Raw genomic sequence first — 19,549 nt, 5'->3', positions numbered from 1 at the left:
GGTCACTAGTAAATGTCTCAGGCCAGATTTGGACTCAGGTCTCCCTGATATCTAGCATTCTATCCACTAAACCATCTAGCTGCCCTTGTTGTGTAAAGAGACCTGGTCAAAAGACCAATTAGCTTGGAAAAGAGAAGATTTGGGAGAGATTTTAATCCCTTTTCAAATATCAGGTGGAAGTAGGAATTAGACTTGGACCAACAGCTGGCAGCTCGGCAGCTTTGGGGTTCAATATGAGGAAGGTCTAGACCTGATTCTTCCTTACTTTCCCCAGTTATCCCCCTCCCCCCCTTCCTGGTCACTAGCAGTCATTAGATGGAGGCTGGATGTCTACACTTAGGGGACCAGGTTCAGAAAAGCCCAGATTTCTGTTCAAAAGGAGCCTCAAGTTTGGAATGCAGGGAATGGAGGCCAAGGGAATCTAATGGTTCAAGGTCACATTAGGTAGTAAGATATCAGGAGATTTGAACTCAGATCCTCTGGCTCCACTATGAGTGTTCTTCTTATAGTCTCTGGTCTTCAAGAAAGTAACACTCATGGGCCTGGACAGTTATGAAACCCAATGATGTGGGAACTGTTGGCGTCTCCATGTTCTAACCAACTAGTGACCAGTATCCAGGGTTTGACATCTGTGAGCCCAGTCAGTTCATCATCATCATCGTTTCCCCATTGCTTCAATTTACAAATCCCTTTCCCCAGAGTAACCCTGGGAAGTTGGAAAATGGCGGCATTGAGCCTCAAGAAGATGGAGTAGCTTGTGCTCCCATGATCTGTGATGGACTGAGAGCTCAGTCTTTTGTCTCCCCATTCGGGCTCTGTGGCCTGTTTCTGGAGAGACTCCAAGTAAGGGTGTTGATGTATGCTTGTGGGAGAGCTGCCCCTGCCCTCAGCTCTATGGCTCCAGGCCTGTGTTAGACAGAAGGAATCGGAGGTCAGTGAGCCTGGGCCACCAGTTGGAGGATCTCTCTCCAATGATTCCTTGCTGTAGTCCAGGGGGGAGGAGGAGCCTGAAAGCTCCTCCTCCTTAGAATGGCCCTGTCATTGTGTCATCCCAAAGGATTGTTGGTCGGGATTCACTGAGTCCCACCTGTGTTTCTGACTCATTCTGTCTGCCCAGACCATATCCCAAAATTGGCCCTGGTGTCGGTCAGCAGAATTTGGTTTCTTAATCACTACCAAATTAGCTTCTATTGAGCCTGGAGTATGTGAGCTTGTTGGGTTGATTGTTGTTTTTCATATTTTTTGTGTATTATTGAAATTATATGATATTTTCTAGTTCAATATGATGGATGTTTTTGGTAATCCCATCCATTTTATTTTAGAGATTTAAAAACATGCTTTTCATTATATGTCATAGGGATAAGTAGAAGCATTCCCAACAAGATCAGGAATGAAACAAGGTTACCCATTATCTCCATTATCTCTTCAATATCTTATTAGAAATTGTAGCAGTAAGAGAAGAAAAACGAATTGAAAAAATTAGAGTAGGCTATAAGGAAACAAAACTATCACTCTTTCCAATTAATATGATGGCATTTTTTTCCTTATTTACATTTTTTCATTTTTATTTTCCCTAGTTAAATGTAAAAAAAAAATACATTTTTTTCAGGGTCATATATGTACATCCTTTTTTGCGTATTTTCTTATGAATCATGTTGGTAGAAAAGAATCAGAACAAAAGAAAAGAACAGAAGAAGGGGAAAAAAAGTGAACCTACCATGTGTTGATTTATATTCAGTCTCCACAGTTCTCACTCTGAATGTAAATGGCATTTTCCATCCAAAGTTTGTTGGGATTGCCTTGGCTACTGAACCACTGAGAAGAACCAAGCCTTTCATAGTTGATCATTGCACAATCTCACTGTTGATGTTTTCTTGATTCTGCTTGTTTCACTCAGCAGTTCATGTAAATCTTTCCAGAGCTTTCTAAAATGAGCTTGTTCAACATTTTTCATGGAACTATAATGTTCCATGACTTTTATATAACCTAACTTATTCAGCCATTCCCAACCGATGGGCATCTACTCATTTTCCAGTTCTTTCCTACCACAAAAAGGCCTGCTACAAACATTTTTGCACATGTGGGTCCTTTTCCCTTCTTTATGATCTCTCTGGGATACAGACCCAATAGTGACCCTTCTGGATCAAAGGGTGTGTTCAATTTTATAGCCCTTTGAGCATAGTTTCCAATTCTTCTCCAGAATGGTTGGATCATCATGATGGCACATTTAGAGAATCAACTAAAAAATTGCTAGAAACAATTAACACCTTCAGTGAAGTTGCAGGATATAATATAAACCCACACAAATCATCGACATTTCTGTATGTTACCAACAAAATCTAGCAGCAAGAGACAGAAAGAGAAATCCCATTGAAAATAACTGTAGATAAAAACATACTTTCTGAGAGGTCCAGAGGTTTCGGCAGACTGCCGATGGAGTCCAGAAGACACACAAAAATTGGCGACTGCCTCCGTTAAGTATATATTATCATCCCTTCCCCTTGGAGTTTAACTGAAGGATTGAGGGGTCACTGGTAGGTGGGCTGGTAACTAGAGACGAGAGACCCTAGAAGTCTCCTCCTCTACAGCACCCCAGAATAATGGCCAACAATAATACTCGTTAGGTCACTTCTGAAGATCTACAAAGTACTTAGTCTCATGCGTCTGGGAAGGAGGTGATTTGAGTCTCATTAGCTTTATTTTACAGAGGGGGAAACGGAGGCTCAGTTCTTTCTGGGTTTGTGAGTCTTGACTATTTAGAGGGAAGAGCTGGGCCACGTTTACCCTCTGCCAGGCCTTCTGGACTTTCTGGGATTTAGTAGAAATTAGAGCTCAAGAGAGGCCTGTTCTCTCTGGTGATGGCTTGTTTCCTCCTGCTCATCATGAGTTTTTCATGTGTTAATGAAATGGGATCATATCTGAGATAAGGACCTAGAGCTGTCCTTAACCAGGCCGGGTGGTCCAGTCCATCAAATCAGCGGGCACTGATTAAGTGCCTGCTGTATGCCAGGCACTCTGCTAAGCACTGTGGCTTCAGAGAAAGGCAGAACTCACCACCGCTGCCCCCAGAGAGCTCACCAAAAATGACAAGACCCATTTTACAGACAAGGAAACTGAGGCTCTGAGGGGAGGCTGCCCGAATGTGCCAGAATACCCAGAGAGTAAATACCAGGGGCCTCGGAGAGGAAGGCCCGCCCTGGGTTGGTCATCCTCCGAGGACCATGTGAAAATGGAATTCTGGTCATCTGACCTCTGGATTTGTTTCTCGGTTTCTAAAAATAACCTTTTCAAAAGCCAGTTGAGGCTTTTGAGATGCTGAGACGCTTGAGAGCGAGATTGTAGAGGCCATCTGACCCCTGCCAAGAGACGTGTGAGGGTCATGAGATAGGCTGTGAACCCAGTTTCCTCCAGATAGGAGGCGGCACGGCAGAGAGTGCTGGCCTTGGGGCTGGCAGCACTGGCTTCCACAGGGGCTGTTGAAACAGGAGGTAGTGATGTCATCTGGGTCAAACAGGTTCCGTTGGGAGAGGGACTTGGGAACTGGGGAGAGTCCCAGGGGGAGTGAGTGGGACCCGTCTCTGGGCCCGACTGGGTCATGAGGTTTATCTTAAAGCCTGCCCCTTCTCTGGCTTTAGTGTCTCACCTTTAAATAAATAAAGGTGTCATAAACACAAAGCATGTTGGCTGGTTTTGCCAAAGTGCAAATCTTCATTTCATTTTTTAGTTTATTTATTTTTTAGCCAGGCAGTTGGGGTTAACTTGCCCAGGGTCACACAGCTGGAAAGTGTTAAGAGTCTTGCTCTCTTCCTGACTCCAGGACCGGTGCTCGACTCACTGTGCCATATCTAGTTGTCCCCTTTAATCTGTCTTGTTAGGAATATTCCACTGAGGAGGGAGTGAGATCTTTCTAGAAAGGAGGGTGACATAAGGACAAAAGTTATAGAACGAATATGCTTGAGATAATCTTGAAGACAGAAGAAAACCTCCGAAGAGATAATACCCCCAGGAAGACCTTCATTGTAGTTCTTAATTCCTAATTAATGAGTTTCAAGTTCATTCATCCTTGGCAATTGCCCAGAATCCTTCAGGAATTTAAGATGAGGCTCCCAGCCTGCCTCCCACCAAAGGCCTTGTGGGCCCTTCTCCCCGTTCCGTTGGCCACCTTTGCAGCCATTCCTCAACTGGAGATGGTGACGTTTCACCAATCCAGACAGTGGCCCTTCCAGGTGACCTTGTAGGAGCCACAAGATCAAGCTGGCAGGACCCGGGACAGAAATGTGTGGCTCTCTATGGCACTGGCATGGATCTAGTCTCAGACCTGGAGTGTCTAGAGTCTGCCCAGTTCAGAGAAAACCTAATTAAGCCAGGGATCTGGCAGAGTTTCCAAGGTCTTTGCTTTCTGTCTTTCCTTCAGTATGAGCGACAGTCCGGAATTAGTCATAACAATTGACGTTTATTTCATAGTCCAAAGCTCGCAAAGCCACAACCCTGAGAGCTAATTAATAAAGTGTGATTACCCCCATTTTACAGATGAGGAAGGCTCATTGAATTGCCCAGAGTCACATGACTAGCAAGTGTCCAAGTGGAACATTCCAGGATCAGAGCACTGCTACACAAGACAGTGTTTCCTTTATCCCGGGAATTATTGTTGTCAGTTTTACAAACTAATTACTAATTAACAATAGCTAACATATAGCACTTTAAGGTTGACAATGTGCCTCAGGTATGTATTAGGTTTCATTTGATCCTCCCAACCTGAGAAGTAGGACCTATTATTACCCCATTTTACAGGTGAGAAAACTAAGGTTAGTCAGCCGGTAAGTGGGGGACACAGGTTGGCACGGCAGCCACCCCAAGACTTGGGGCTCAGCTGTCTCTTGCCCTCTCCATTGCCTTGTTTTCTCTGTCGGCTTCTCCCCCAAACACAAGCAGCTGGACAGTATTTGGGGTGCCAGGCTGTGTAAATCCAAGGGGGTCTGCTCGGAGCCCCTACCCTGCCCTAATACTCTGTGATCCACTTGGGCCACCTGCTGGCTGCGGGGGCAGGAGATGCTGCCCGGGAGTTGAGCAGGACTCAGCAGTTGTCAGAGCGGATGCTCGAGTCCCTCCCTCGGGGTGAGTCTGCCCGCTGCTCGCCGCCTCCTTCCAGCCCTACCCACCCCCCCCCTCCAACGGCCTCTTTCCTTTTTTTCTCTTGCTATTCTATGGATTAGTTCTTCCTAACCTCCCTCTTCCTGCCCCATTTTCCTCTTTCCCTTTCTTCAGTCCCGGCCTCTCCATGGATGCCCTAGCCCTCCTCTACCCCGTCCCACCTCCCACACACATTGTTCTTACAAGACCACAGAGTCCAGAGCCAGCGGGTACCCGTTTCCCCAAAACGTATCCCTACTTTCCCCCCAGACGTACTCCTACTTTCCCCACAGACATACCCCTACTCTGCCGCCCACCATTTTCAGAGGAGACCTACGAGGCCTTCACATTATAGTCTAGAAGCCAGAAGTGGTTTCAGAGGACACTGAAGATAATATCATCACGTTACAGATGAAGAAATTCAGACCACGGAAGGTCAGGTTCCCCAAATTTGCTAAAGCAGTGTCTGAAGGGGACTGGAACTCTTCTCCAAACTCAGAAGAAGCTACTTTACTTGCCCCCCTGTTGTTTTATTCACCAGGAAGCCAAGATCAGATAAAGGAAGTGTTTTGCCCAAGGATTCCCAAGAAGTAAGCGACTGAGCCCGATGTGCTCTGACCCCAAATGTGGGGTTCTTTCTGCCCCCCTCCAGGCCGAGAGAGAGCTGCCTCCTGTTCTTGAGGACACAGACTGGAGGCCCCACGGCCTGGGCTCGGCCGCTCCCACAGGCCCAGGAATGTTCATCACTAATGATGATAATTATGTATAAATAAATCCCCGTGGCCTCCTCTGGGGGTTGTGTCTCTCCAAAACAACCAGAGAGACTACTGTGCTTTTTATTTCTCCTACAAGAAGAGAAAATGGCCAACGCAGACATACTTTGTAGGGCTCCCCGTTCGGGTAGTGCCGTTACTGTCCATGATGGCTTGGAGGACATGAAATCCATGTCTCCCTCTGCAGAGGTGGAGCCTGTACATGTGATCTGGTGCGCTGGGTGGGAAAGGGGGAGAAGGGCTGGGTCCCAGGCTCCCCAAGGCCCCTTTTCTACAGAAAAAAACACCTCTTTGGGGAGGGGTGTTTGATAAGCCTGGAATAAATGTTTTAAAAGCTTCTTTTCAAGGCAATCTGATGATATTCAGCTGTTATGGAGCTGTGTAAGTGCAATCCTGAGACTTTATCACTTGGTACCCAAAGAAAAGAAGGGAAGTGGGAGCAGCTAAGTGACAAAGTCGTTAGAGCACAAGCCCTGAAGTCAGGAGGACCTGAGTTCAAATCTGGCCTCAGACACTTAGACTTCCTAGCTATGTGACCCTGGGCAAGTCACTTAACCCCATTTGCCTCGGTTTCCTCAGCAGTCAAATGAGCTCGAGAAGGAAATGGCCAAACCACTGCAGTGTCTGAGCAAGTGAACGAGGGAATGAATCCATGGTAAGTGCCTACTGAGTACCGGGCACTGTGCTAAGTCAACCAAGGTTAGCTGGGCCCTACCCACAAGAAGCTTTCGTTCTAATGGGGGAAAGTACACGGACGTGTTGTCTAGGAAAGAGATTTATAGGACTGGGCTTAGAGAGTCTCAGGAATGGTGAGTTATTACTCCATAAGGTCATTAACCGATCCATGTGTCCTATCCAGAAACACCGTCAGTGTCCATTCGATTGCTGTTCCCAAAGATAAAGAAGTGGGGCCGGTATGTAGGGACAGAGCAGGGCTCAAATGGCAGGATGCTGAGATGTGAATCATTGGGGTGAGCTGACCTAGAGTGAGAGAGGTGAGTTTGTATTTATTCACCAATCAAGACAGCTATCATGTGCCCCCTTTCCACGGGTGTCTCAGACCCATGCTCATGGAGCGCTTTGTGGGCAGAGACTTCAGGGCTGGCAGCCAGGCCCGAGCTTCCGGGAGAGCCCCGGCTGCCCCTGGGGAGTCGTGCTCTTGCCCTCTTGTCTCCTCGTCTTGTGTCTCCAACACAAGCTCTGCTGGCTACGGAGCGAGTCCGAGGTTAGGCCGGCACCTCTCCGTCTGAGCCTCCTGGCCCGCTTCCAGCGCCCTCTCTCTTTGATGCTGGAGAGAATGGGTGGCACAGAGGTCAAGCTTATTTTAGAGTAGACAGGGACAGCCTGCCCAGGCCTGGGCGCTGCCGACCAAGTGTCCCCAACACACCCACGTGGAGAGGGTCACAGCCTTGAGTGGGCGGTCTGTGTCTCACCTGCAGCAGAGCTCCTTCGCCCTTTGGGTCCTTGCCCCCTGGCAGGCCGTCTGGCCAAGGCTACGGGCCCTTCTTGGAGTCCTGGGCCCGACCGTTCAGAGCCCGCCTCCCCACCGGGGCTGGGGCTCCATTCCTCCAGGAGACGCCACCCTGTGTCTGGGCATTGGTGAGGTGTTTGACTTCCCTGGGTAGATGCCCAGGGGGAGGAGCCACGCTCACCCTCTCCCTCCTAATCCCACGTCTGTTCTCAGAGTGGGTAGAGTAATGACCGGTGCCACTCGCTGGGTGGCATGCCCCCTCCCCCCCAGGCACTTCATCACCTCCGTCCTTGGCAGCCCCTACATTTTACAGAGGAGGAAGGGAAGCAGGTGGTAGGCAGCAGGCAGGAACGGAGACCCTCCCACTGCCGACTCCTTTGTGTTTTCCACCCCAAGGGCTGCCCAGGGCGGATTCCTGCCCCCCCCCTTCCCCATTGGGCAAGTCTGGCTCGTGCGGTCCAGGCCCCTTAAATTTCCAGGTGACAGTTCTGCAGCTCAGCAAGGTCCCGTGGGCTGTTCAGTCACCCCAGACCGATGCAGCGGGAATCCACCGGCTGGGGGCCGGGTGCTCAGCACCAGCCTCTGGGTCTCCGCCAGAGCTGTTGTTTGTGGGGTTCCTAGGGGCCTGCCTCGTAAAACCAGCGGGAAATGGCGCCATTGAACCGCAGGGCCTGGAGGGCTTCCTCGTCTGTCTTCCTTCTGGGGCTTGTGGTTCAGCTTTGCCTTCTGCTGTAAGGCCAGAAAAGGCCTCGGAGCCAGACTTTGGGGGAGACTGGGAGGCAGAGGCGGGGGAGGAGCCCGTTCTGGACTCCAGGGGCAGACAGCCCGCGGGGCGTACAGGGGCCTGGACAGGGAAGGCTTCCAGGCCGGCGGGACTGTAAGGGAGGGGCCTGAAGGAGGAGGGTTGTCAGAGAGGGTCAGGCGTCCCAGTGGTGTGGAGGGCGTCAGAGCAGAGAGCACCTGGACGGGACACATGGAACGGTTAATGGGGGGGGGGGGGGGGGGGGGGGTGGTAACAGTGGTAGTCGTGGTAGTGATAGTAGTAGTACCACCAGTGGTAGTCGTGGTAGTGTCATAGTGATAGCAGTCAGAAGAGCGAGCGCTCACATGGTGCTCCTGTGCACCAAACACTGCACTGGCCGCTTTACAAATACGTGGTCCTCACCACCTTGGGAGGCAGATACACTTATTATCCCCATTTCACAGATGAGGGACCTGAGGCAGCCTGGGTGGGTGAGGCCAGATCTGAACTCGGGTCTTCCTGACTACTGGCCCTGCCCGTGTGTGCTGCGGTGCCCCGGTCTGCCTGGGCGTGCTTAGGCAGCTACTACAGTGAGAGGAGTGGCGAGGGCCTGGGGGAGTGTGGGACAGGGAGAGCCAAACTCAGTGTCACTTGGCAACTGAATGGGTAGCATGGAACCGTGGGAGGCCTCCCCTGCCCCCCAGTTTACAGAAGAAGAAACTGAGGTGGAAGTATGGAGCTGGGCTTGAACCTGGGTCCCCTACCCCCCGATTCAGTGCTTTCTCCACGCAGCGCACCAGTGTGTGGGACGGAGAGCGGGTCAGGGAGAGGGAAGCGCTCTCCCTGCGTGGGCTGCACCTTCCCAGTAAAGCCGAAGTCTCTGAGGGCTGGGGCCGGCTTCACTGGCTTCTTTGTCTTTGTCTCTTGGTTGGCTGCTAGTACCCGTCTCCCCAGTACAGGGGCTACATCGCCTCCCTGGCCTGAAACCCTCTAGAACAGAGTGTGAAGTCAGTACATTTATTAGCTACCTACTGTATGCCAGGCACTGTGCCACAAGGAAGCGCACTGTGTGAGGGGAGACAACATGCAAAAAGCTCCACACAGAAAAGGCGTACAGGCTGTGTGGGAAAGAGAATGCTGTCGCTCCGTAAGGAATAACGAGCAGGGGGGTGTCAGATAAACCTGGAAAGACTTAGATGAACGGACACAAAGTGAAGTGAGCAGGACCGGGAGAACATCGTGCACAGTAACAGCCATTGATCGGTGATGATAGAGTGAGCTCTTCTCAGCAACACAACGATCTAGGGCAATTCCAAAAGATCCACGATGGAAAATACTCCCCGCATCCAGAGAAGAACTATGGAGTCTGAATGCAGCTTGAAGCACGCTGTTTCCACTTGTTTTTTGTTTTTCCTTTCTCAGGCTTTTTCCCTTTTGTTCCGATTCTTCTTTCATGACATGATTAATGTGGAAATATATTTAACATGATTGTGTATCTAGAATCTGTATCGGTTGCTTACTGGTTGGGGAGGAGGGAGAAAAATTTGGAACACAAAATCTTACAGAGATAAATATTGAAAACAAAATATTGAAAAATAAAATACTATTAAGTAAAAGAGAGAGGGAGAAAAGACATCCAGGGTAAATAGGCAGCACTGGTGTTGAAGGGGAGTGCAGAAAAAGCTTCTTGCTAAGGTGGGATTTTAGCTGAGACTTGGAGAAGGCTGGGACATGGGAAGAGCACTCTGGGTAGGGGCAGGGGCAGGGGCGGTGTGGGGTGGGGAGATGGGAGGCAGGGGAGATGACAGACAAAGAAAAGGCCTGGGGAAACAGAGGACCAGCAAGGCAGCCAGAGCTCCTGGCTTCAACAGTATTAAAAGGGTGAGCAGAAGAGCAAGTGGAGAAGGACTTTGGCCCCCAAACTAGTGGTAAAAGGGAAGCTTTTTGAACCCAATTAAGGCAGGCTTGAGTGCGGCCTTAATTGTTTATTTGCCCTAAGTGGTGTTCATTGCTCTGAGCCGTGGCCCACTCTGCAGATAGAAGTCAGGCAGCTTTGAAAACGAGAGAACTGAGTGCCCACCTTCTGCTGCCTCTTGTGTTGTGATCAAGATCCCTTGGCCCTGGCTTCTATCCGTTCCTTTCCCACAGGGTTCACCCCCGAGAGGAGTGGGCTTTCTGGTCACCTCCAGCTGCCCCCTTTGCTCTGAGACCCCGAATCTTTTCTGAGGGTCATCCCCAGTCCCTCCCCAGGTGTTGCGTCCAGGTCCCCCAGATGTCCATAAGTGGATAATGACCCAAGCTCCCTGATACCTGCGATTGTGTTGGTTTTTCTTGGTATTCCTGTAGCCTGATGCATCGTAGGTACGCATGATAAATGTGGGTTTATTGATTGCTTGAGAAAGAGTAGATTGAGACTTAGAGAGAGGGATAAAGGAGGGATGTGGGGTGAGGAATGCTCAGGGGAGGTTTCACTCTGCAGGTAAGAAACTGGAGTGGATGGAGGTGAGGATGAAGTGAGGATGGGGGTGAGGATGAGGCAAGGATGGAGACAAAGGTGAAAATGGAGATGAGGATGAGATGAAGGCGAGGATGAGGTGAAGGTGGGGTAGGTTACAAGCACACCAGAGCGGAGACACGAGCAGTAACCCCACCATGTATTTGGTCACATTCTCGGTCACCAAGTCCCAAAATGGCCCTTTTGACTCTGGTCTCTTTGCCCCAGAGCGAGCCACCGATGGATCCCTGCAGAGCGAGGACTGGTCCCTCAACATGGAGATCTGTGACATCATCAACGAGACAGAGGAGGGGTAAGGGGGCTGGCGGGGCCCTTGGAGGAAAGCTGCGCACTCGTGTTGGGGAGCGGAGGCCGAGAGCACCCCACTGGGGCAGCGGGTGTAGGCAGCCATGCCCTCGCCCCCCGAGCCAAGGCCTGCCGTAACCTGGCTCCCTGCATGTGGCTGCTCTGGGAATGACTCCACTCCTGGGACCACCACAGCCAAATTAGTCCTCGCGGCAGGGGGTCCCTTGGGTGCCGGTAACATGCCTTGCATCCATCAGCAGGCCAGACCCTCCCTGCCACTGGCCTTCTCTCATAACTGCGTCCTCTCCCTTCCCCGGGGGCTGCCTTTCCTCACTCCCCCATACTGGCCTCCCTAGGGCCCTCCCACCCAAGCCCTGACTCCCTCACCCGGGATTCACCCCCATCCCCTCCAAAACAGCCTCCCCTTGCTTTGCTGACTTCTCGTGTGTCCACATTAGGAGCTTGTCCAAAACCCAACGAGAAGGGATGTATCCACACAGAAAGGTGTGCCTTGTGCCTGACACTGGGGCCTCCATCTCCCACGCGGGTTGTTAGTGTTGACTAAGCCTGGCCTGGGTGCCTGGCCGGGGCTTCCCTGGGCTTGTCCTGGTTACTTCATCGGGCCGGGTTTTGTCTCCTTAAAATCTTACTGTGGCTGAACCTTCACTTACCCCCTTGTAAACACTCCCCCGCCCCAGGGAGAAACAAAGCCTTCCCTTGGAACAAGCTAAGATAGTTGAACAGGGCAGCTGGGTGATGGGTGGAGCACCAGTCTGGAAGACCTGAGTTCAAATCCAGCCTCAGACACTTGACATTTACTAACCCATGTGACCTTGAGCTAAGCCCCTTAACCTCAATTGTCTCAACAAGAGAGAAAGAGACAGAGACAGAGAGATGGAAGAGAGAAAAAGACAGAGAAACAAAGAGACAGAGAGAGATTAGAGACAGAAAAATAGACACAGAGAGAGAAATAGAGACAGACAGATGGGAGAGAGACAGAGAGAGAGAAGAAACAGAGAAAGAGAGGGAAGGGGAAGAGAAAGAGACAGAGAGGGAGGGAGAGAGAGAGAGAAAAAGAGAAAAGAGAGACACAGAGAGAGATAGTTGAGTCAAACCAGTCCATGTATGTCCATGTCTAACAAGGTCTATCCCCACTTCCCTGCCCCAGTCTCACCTGCACAAGCTTCCTGCCTGGCCAGGTTGGACGGCCACTTCCCCAGCACTTTCCTGTCTAGAACAGCCTCCCTCAGTGCCCTTCTCTGCCTCAGTCTCCTTATCAGTAAAATGACATGGTCAGACCCTCAAGATCCCCCCTTTACTCCATGTTTTGTTCCTGGGAACTCAGGAGCTGCGGCCAGGCAGGAATCCACCACAAAATGTGCCCAACGTGGGGTCCTCCCTTTTTTTCTGATTCCTCCCTTCTCTTGTTGACCCCTCCTCAACTTTGAAAGCCCAATTCAGGCGCCCCCTGCTTGAAGCCATTGGACCGCACTTAATTATTTGCTCTTCTCCAAAACACCCAGGTGTCCACTTGCATTTTAGTTATCTGAGTGACCTCAACTTTGGGGTTCCCTGGTATTGAGTGTACAGTAAGTGTTTAAGAGAGAGACCGGCCTGCTGGGTCCCCTTCTGCAGGTCAGGGCAGCGGCTGAGGCTGAGGCAGGTGAGCCTGGTCTGAGATGAGAGACCAGAACCCCCAGCTGATGGTGGTAGGGACTGTCACCTGGGCCCCCAACATTAGTGCTGAGCCACTCCAGGCTTCAAAGGAAGTGGGGAGTAATCGCCGACTCGCTTAACCTGCCAAGAACCCCCACAAGATTCATGGTGACATGGGGTACTAGATGGAGGGCCAGACCAGGAGACCTGAGTTCGAATCCCACCCCTGACACTTCCCACCTGTGAGTCTCTCTCTGGGTCACCTGGCTCATCAGTAAAATGAGAGACTTGCCAGCCTCTTCTGGCCTAGAACTCCCACCCTCTCTGGGGCGCAGGTTCCTTTTCTGTACAATGAGCTTAGACTCAGGGGCCCTCGGGGCCCTTCCTTGTCCAGATCTGTGATCTGACTGAAGCTTTTGGGCCGCAGTTCAGCCCTGAGGGTTCCCAGAACACCCCCTGCTTCCACCTTCTTTCTAACACTCCTCATAGAAAGAAGGCTCCGAGAGCTTGTGTTTCCTGTGGCGTGTCTCTCCTCCCCACCCCCCTTTGGGTTCTCCCTCAGCCTCTGTGCTGCAGCCAGGCCCTCTCATTTCCCACAGCCCCAAAGATGCCTTACGTGCCCTGAAGAAGAGGATCGTGGGAAATAAAAACTTCCACGAGGTGATGCTGGCGCTCACGGTGAGTGACCCCCCCCCCCCAACCCGCCGACGCCCTGGGCTCTTCTGCATCTGCCTCTCCCCCGAGCCTTCACACATCCACACATGTGCGTGTTGTCTCACCTCCGTGTCATGGAGGCAGGAAAGGGGAAGGGTCTGGGGCCCAGCCTGGGACAGGCTAAGGGGAATCAGAAAAATGGCAGGAAGAGCCAGACCCTCGAGCCATGGTCCCCAGCCCTGCCACTTCACCTGGGGAGTTCTAGAACCCCGAGACCCAGAAATCTCAGCCCATGTGGGAGACTGACTCGAGGGCAACGTGGATTAGTCCCCTCCAGACTGGCCTCTTGGCGTCCAGGCAGTCATGGCTGGTGGGGGATAAGGGACAGAGCCCTCTCCAGCCCTCGGTCCCTCGGCCAGAGGATAGGGGGGATCTCCTTCCACCAAGTCTTGTATCCAGAGAAGGGGACAAGGTTCTAGGGGCTGGGCAACATTCTGGGCAACAAAGTGGGGGAAGGGGAACGGAGCAGGGGAAGGTGTTAGTAATGGCGGTGATTGAAGGAGGTTTGCCATAATGGCAGGGAAAGGGCCGGGGCAGTTTGAGCTTTACCTACTAGAGCTTCCTCTTCCCCCGGGGCTATTATTTCTCCCCACCTTGGGTCTTCTCTGACAAAGACTTATATTTGAGGCCTTGTCTCCGCATAGCCCCACAGCAGAGAACCGGACTTTCTCTGACAAAATGATCTCCTGTTTGAAAAGAGTAAGAGCCTCTTCACAGGCGCTTTCCTGCTCAGAATTCTCACCACTCCTTCTCGGGCCCTTTAGGTCCTGGAAACCTGCGTTAAAAACTGTGGCCACCGCTTCCACGTCCTGGTGGCCAGCCAGGACTTCGTGGAAGGCGTCCTGGTGAGGACCATCTTGCCAAAGAACAACCCGCCCACCACCGTCAGCGACAAGGTGCTGATGCTCATCCAGGTGAGCGCCAGGCAAGGGGCAGGGTCATGGGAGCTCCGGGGAAGAGCAGGGATCCCCAGGGGGAAATGGGGTCCCCAGAGAAGGAGGCACATGGGCCTGGAACCCACGTTTCCCTCTCCCCCCCCCCAAAGAAGAGAGAATGCCAAAATCCCCACAATGCCAGACCTGCAGGAAAAATCAGTAGATTGGTATCTGAATTCAAATCTTCCCTTGGACTCAGTTCCCTCTCCTATAAAATGAGTTGGACCCAATGGCCTTTTTGGTCCGCTCGTTATAGGGGTCTGAGCTCCCCATCCCAGCCCCAGCTGCATGGCCCCGAGACTCTTGAGCCCGGCCCAAGTGGGAGGGCAATCTTTCCCAGCATGTCTGTGTTCAGCTTGGTCACTTTCAGGGTCAAAGCTGTTGACCACTGGCCTACAACCTCCTCATCATCTTCATTGCTCTTTAGGTCTACAACTATTTCTCATTTTATCCTCACAATGACCCTCACCACAATCCCTTTATTATCCCTGTTGTACAAATGGAGAAACTGAGGCCCAGAGTGGTTAAATGACTTGGCTTGTGTCAGAGTCCAGTTGAACCCGGGTCTCCCTGAACCCTAAATCCCATGCTCTGTTTATCCACTGCTTCACCCTGTTGCCTCGGTGCGCCGAGGTCCTGCTAGGTGCAAGGGGAGGGTACTAGCACTGGAGTTAGCCACCAGCTGCTTGTCCTAGGCAAGATTCTCTGGGGTGAGATGTAGGGGACTGTCTGTGAGGCCCTGAGGAAGTCCTTGACCTCCCCTTCCCTCAGTTTCTCTATCTGCAAAATGGGAAGAAGAAGGATTTCCCTAGCTCTTGAGAGGGTGACACAAGATTGTAGGGTAGCATTTCCAGAGGGGGAAAGTCCTCTCAGGCTAGAAAGCACCACATGATAGAAAGGGACGATGCTGATCATTGAAGAGATAAAGAAACTAGTATGGAATCAGTTCCGTAAACATCTGTGTGAGGTGCTGTGCAGGTGCTAGAAGGGGTGGAGACAGAAAATGAGAAATCATTTCTGCCTTCAAGAGTTTCCAGTCTTTTATAAATGGACCGCCATCTTGTTCTCCAAATATGTCACTCCTCTCTTCCCTCTCCAGAGATCTCCTTGTAGCAAAGAATAAAAAAGAAAACCACAAAGATTTCAGCTAAAAGCTCACATACGCACGCGCGCACACACACACACACACACACACACCCAGCCACGCAGAGTGGAGTTTGTTGTGTGGCCCAGGCCCCCACCTCTGCAAAGAATCAGGAGAAGGGCCTTTTCAGGGAGTTCATAGTGGTGAGGGATGCGGCAGACAAGCAAAAGCCGTCTCACTGGGGAAGGGAGAGGGGAGTATGGAAGCCTGCCCGGCCACGCAGTCAGGCCTTGAGGGAGGCCCTGGAGTCCAGGTCTCGAAGCCTTGTGGGGGCTCTGAAAAATGTAAGAGGCTAAAGACCTGGTCTGATAAGTCTGGGGCCATGGACTGAGCAGTAGAAAAGATGCTCGTAGTAGCCCTCTGCTGTAGCCCCCATTCTGTAGATAAGGAAACTGTGGGCCACACGGGTTGCCTGGTTTGCTCCATGATGTAGCACGAATGAGAATTGAACCCGGATCCTCTCCCTCTCAATGTAGTGCCTTTTCGCTGGCTTCCAGAGCCCCTCTCTGGGTCTTCCCAGAGCATCCCTGGTTTTCCTCGTGTCCAAGCCACCTTCTAGCTGTAAGGAGCCCAGTCACCAGGAGTGAGCGAGAAGGCCAGGGAGGAAAGGTCAGCGCAATGACCGGCCAGGTCTGTCCCCTCTGTTCCTTTCACAGTCCTGGGCAGACGCCTTCCGAAGCTCGCCCGACCTGACGGGAGTCGTGGCTGTCTATGAAGATCTCCGGAGGAAGGGTCTGGAGTTTCCCATGACGGACCTGGACATGCTGTCCCCCATCCACACGCCCCAGAGGGTAAGGAGGCTCACCATCCCTCATGCCCCCCATCAGGCCAGGGCAGGCCCGTCTCCATCCCCTGTGCGGACCAAGCCGAGAGGCGAGAAGGCTGGAAAGAGACAGAGCAGAGCTTGGCCAGCTGCTGAGCGGTGGGACTCCTGCCTTTCTCTAGCCAACTCTTGCTCCTTCCTCTCTGATTCGCTTTTTGTCCCTAGTCCGTGTACGGCTCCGAGCCCCAGCCAGGACAGAATTCCTCAGTTCCGCAGTCCGCCCAGCGCACAAACTCCCAGCAGCAAGCCGCGCCCCTGCCGAACGTGCCGTCCGCCCCCGACGACGTGCCTGTGACGCCAACGCCGGAGCAGGTAAAGAGCGGCCGGGCCCCGGCGGGGAAGGAGGCTGAGTGAGCAAGGATCCCTTCTGGCCACTGCTGCAGGACACGGGTTGGGAGAATCAGTCACTGGCATTTGGGGAAGGATCTCCTGCCAACCTGTGGAGTCTCTCCCTCTGTCCCTCAGTTTTCCCCAATGAAAAAGTGTATCAATAAGAATTCCCTTGAGCTATGTGCCAACCACATGTAGATCTCTGTCTAGGAGACAATTTGTATTTCTCTGGTACCAAAAGATCCAACTTTTTTAAAATCCTGGAGCATAAATATCATAAACAAGAGACTATGTTTCTTTCTGGGTGGAGTACCAGGCTGAGTCAGAGGTCCTAAGTTCAGTACCTACCTCTAATCCATGTCAGCTCTGTGACCCTAGTCAGGTCCCTGAACCTCTCTGTGCTCCCGGCAGCTCATTAAACAAAAAGGTGCAGAGAAGGGGCTGATCTGTCCTAGTAGATGACTTTCCTCACCTGGGAGTTCCCCATACCAATGAAATCTCAGATTCAGACCAAAAAAATCCAAGGCCATATTGTTAGTGCCTCAGCTAACTGGCTGGGTGCGAGAGAAGCTCCTGAGTCCTGGGAAACCAAGGACAAGGTACCCACCTTTCTGAGCCTCCCATCCCTCATCCTTAAAGGAGGATTGGAAGCCGTGCCGTGCCCTTGCTTGGTGAGAATCGGGAATGGTGCTTTGGAAAATTGGGGTCACCTGAGAGGCAATATGGTCCGACAGATAAAGAGTATCTAAACTGGAGTCTGCCTGTGCTGCCTGTGTGACCCAGGGCAGGCCATGGGCACCCTTCTATGCCCCGGGCTATCTCTGAGACTCTCAAGTGCCAAGGAGACACCAGTCTGGCCTGGGAGAGAGAGGGTCCGGCCTAGTCCCAACAAGTCAATGGCCTGTCCAAGAAGCACCAGGCCTGGCCACTTTTAAGTATCGGTTAGCAATAAACAAATTTAAGCCCTTACTAAGTACCCGGCACTGTGCTAAGTGCTGGTGGCACAAATACAAATGAAAACAAAGTCCCTGCCCTCGAGGAACTTACAGTCTAAAAGGGGAAGCCAGCATACTGGCAGGAGGTAAGGGGAGAAGGTACTCGGCTAGGGGCATGAAGGAGAACCTGGAGAAGTCCCAAAACTGGCCGGAGCTCCCTTCCTCCAAGGAGGCTCTGGAGCCGTCCCGATGCTGTATGAGGGGGCTCAGACTCTTCCCGCATCCCCTAATGGCGATCCTTCCTTGGGGTGGCAAGCACGGGGGATTTTCCAGAGAAGCCCAGAACATGTGTGTTTGCACTACTCTTCCCTCTACTTCCCTGCCTCCCACACACACGTACACTCTGCTCCTACACGACCACCCCCAGGATTCCCAACTTTTGATAGACTAGGCAGGTGGCAGCCCTTCTGTGCCTAAGAGCAGAGACCTGGCCCTGCCCATTCCCTCCCCCCACCCTACCCCCTGCCTCAGAAGGGAGGAGCCCAAGGGTCTCAGTAGCCTTGTTACCAGCTATCTTAGGCCCCGGGGAAGATGCTGTAATTCTGCCATCAGCACACTTTGGCTACAGCCGTTCTGACCTTGCTTTCCTCCTTTCCCAGCTGTGCCGTTGGCTTGGAAATGGTATGTTTGGAAAGGGCCACCAGGTCTGAGGGGCTAGAGATAGAGCTTGGGGGTGGGAGGGTGATGGGAGGAGAGCATATCCCCACTGGAGAATGGCTTGCTGGGATGGGCCTTTGAGCTCTTGCGGAAAGGACCTAGCTAAGCTTGGGGCTGGCTATGTACGGCCTTGGGGCTTTATCACCCTGCTCACCAACCCTGGCCAGACCAAACATAAATGTCATATGTATAGAAGAATCGCATATAGTTTAACACATATTGGATTACTTGCTGTGTAGGAGAACGGGGAGTAAGGTTCCCCTCAATCCAGGCTAGTGGAGAGTGAGGAGGGAGAAAAATTTCAAACCCAAGGTTTTGCAAGGGTGAACGTCATCGAAAACGATCTTTGCATGCATTTGGAAAATAAAAGGGCATTATCTTAAAATAAATAAATAAATGTATGTTTCAGATTGGGAAACTCCGCAGCGAGCTGGAGGTGGTGAATGGGAATGTGAAGGTGATGTCAGAGATGCTAACCGAGCTGGTCCCCGGGCAGGCCGAACCCTCGGACCTGGAGCTGCTTCAGGTAAGAGTCCCCGCTCCCCTTCACCTCTCCTTTTCTAGGTGCTTCTTCCCGGCTCATGAAAGTGCCCTAGAGGTTATGGGAGGGAGCCGGAAAGATTATCAGCTGACTCATACTCAGTTGCGGCAGCCAGGTTGGCATTCAGCTTCGAGAAGAGGGTGCAAGGATCAGTGCCCTGGACCTGGGCGAGGGCTCTTGATATCCCTGCTTGTTTACTTCCTGGTGACGGACATCACCACCATGCGGGGCAGACGAGGAAGTAGAAACACTGGGGGAATGTGTCCTAACATCATCCACTGTTGGTTTGGTTTTTATATTTAAAAAAAAAATTTACAATCACCTTTCCAAATAGATCTCTTCTTTTTCTGTTACCTGGTGAGCTATTCCTTGTAACAGAATAATTTCTAGATGAGGGGGAGAAAGTAAAACTGACTAACATGCCAGCTGAGTCTTAGCCTATGCAGTACTTCCGCCCATAGCCCCCCCACCTCTGCAGAAGAGAGAAAAGGGGCTCCTGAGAAGCAGATCATTGTAACCAGGATTTTTATCCCCATTTTAGAGATGAGGAAATTGAAACTCGACTTCCTCATGAGCTAAAAAAAAGGCCAGAGCTTGAAGAGGAATGTTGGAGGGGGAGAATAGAGGCAGGAGCTGTGGCGGGGGGTTTGCTTCTGGACTGAAAGAAAACCGAGCAGAGGCTAATGAGAGGCCACGTAGCACAGGACGCCCTCCTAAGGCCAAAAACTGGGAGGGAAAGTGTCGGGACGGGGACGGAGTCTTTAAAGGCTTTTAATGGAAGATTTAGAGCCAGAACGTCTGGTTCAAGCCCTATCGCTTACTAGCTCTTGGATCTTGG

At 51.7% G+C, this 19,549-nt stretch overlaps 1 protein-coding gene across 5 annotated transcripts in view; it reads left to right on the top strand.

The window, feature by feature from the left end:
* Positions 1–19,549, top strand: part of TOM1 (target of myb1 membrane trafficking protein) — a 47,389-nt gene that overhangs the window by 11,701 nt on the left and 16,139 nt on the right. For all 5 annotated transcript variants that reach the window (XM_031938898.1, XM_031938897.1, XM_031938896.1 and 2 more), the window contains exons 2-7: positions 10,839–10,923; positions 13,172–13,250; positions 14,051–14,200; positions 16,022–16,156; positions 16,354–16,500; positions 18,580–18,696. In XM_031938898.1, the coding sequence (XP_031794758.1) occupies positions 10,839–10,923; positions 13,172–13,250; positions 14,051–14,200; positions 16,022–16,156; positions 16,354–16,500; positions 18,580–18,696 (713 nt within the window). The remainder of the gene's footprint in view (positions 1–10,838; positions 10,924–13,171; positions 13,251–14,050; positions 14,201–16,021; positions 16,157–16,353; positions 16,501–18,579; positions 18,697–19,549) is intronic.

The sequence above is a fragment of the Sarcophilus harrisii genome, chromosome 5 (assembly GCF_902635505.1).
Source record: "Sarcophilus harrisii chromosome 5, mSarHar1.11, whole genome shotgun sequence".
NCBI classification, from domain to species: Eukaryota; Metazoa; Chordata; class Mammalia; order Dasyuromorphia; family Dasyuridae; genus Sarcophilus; species Sarcophilus harrisii.
The sequence above is the reverse complement of the archived record's forward strand: the minus strand, read 5'-3'. Positions and strand labels throughout refer to the sequence as shown.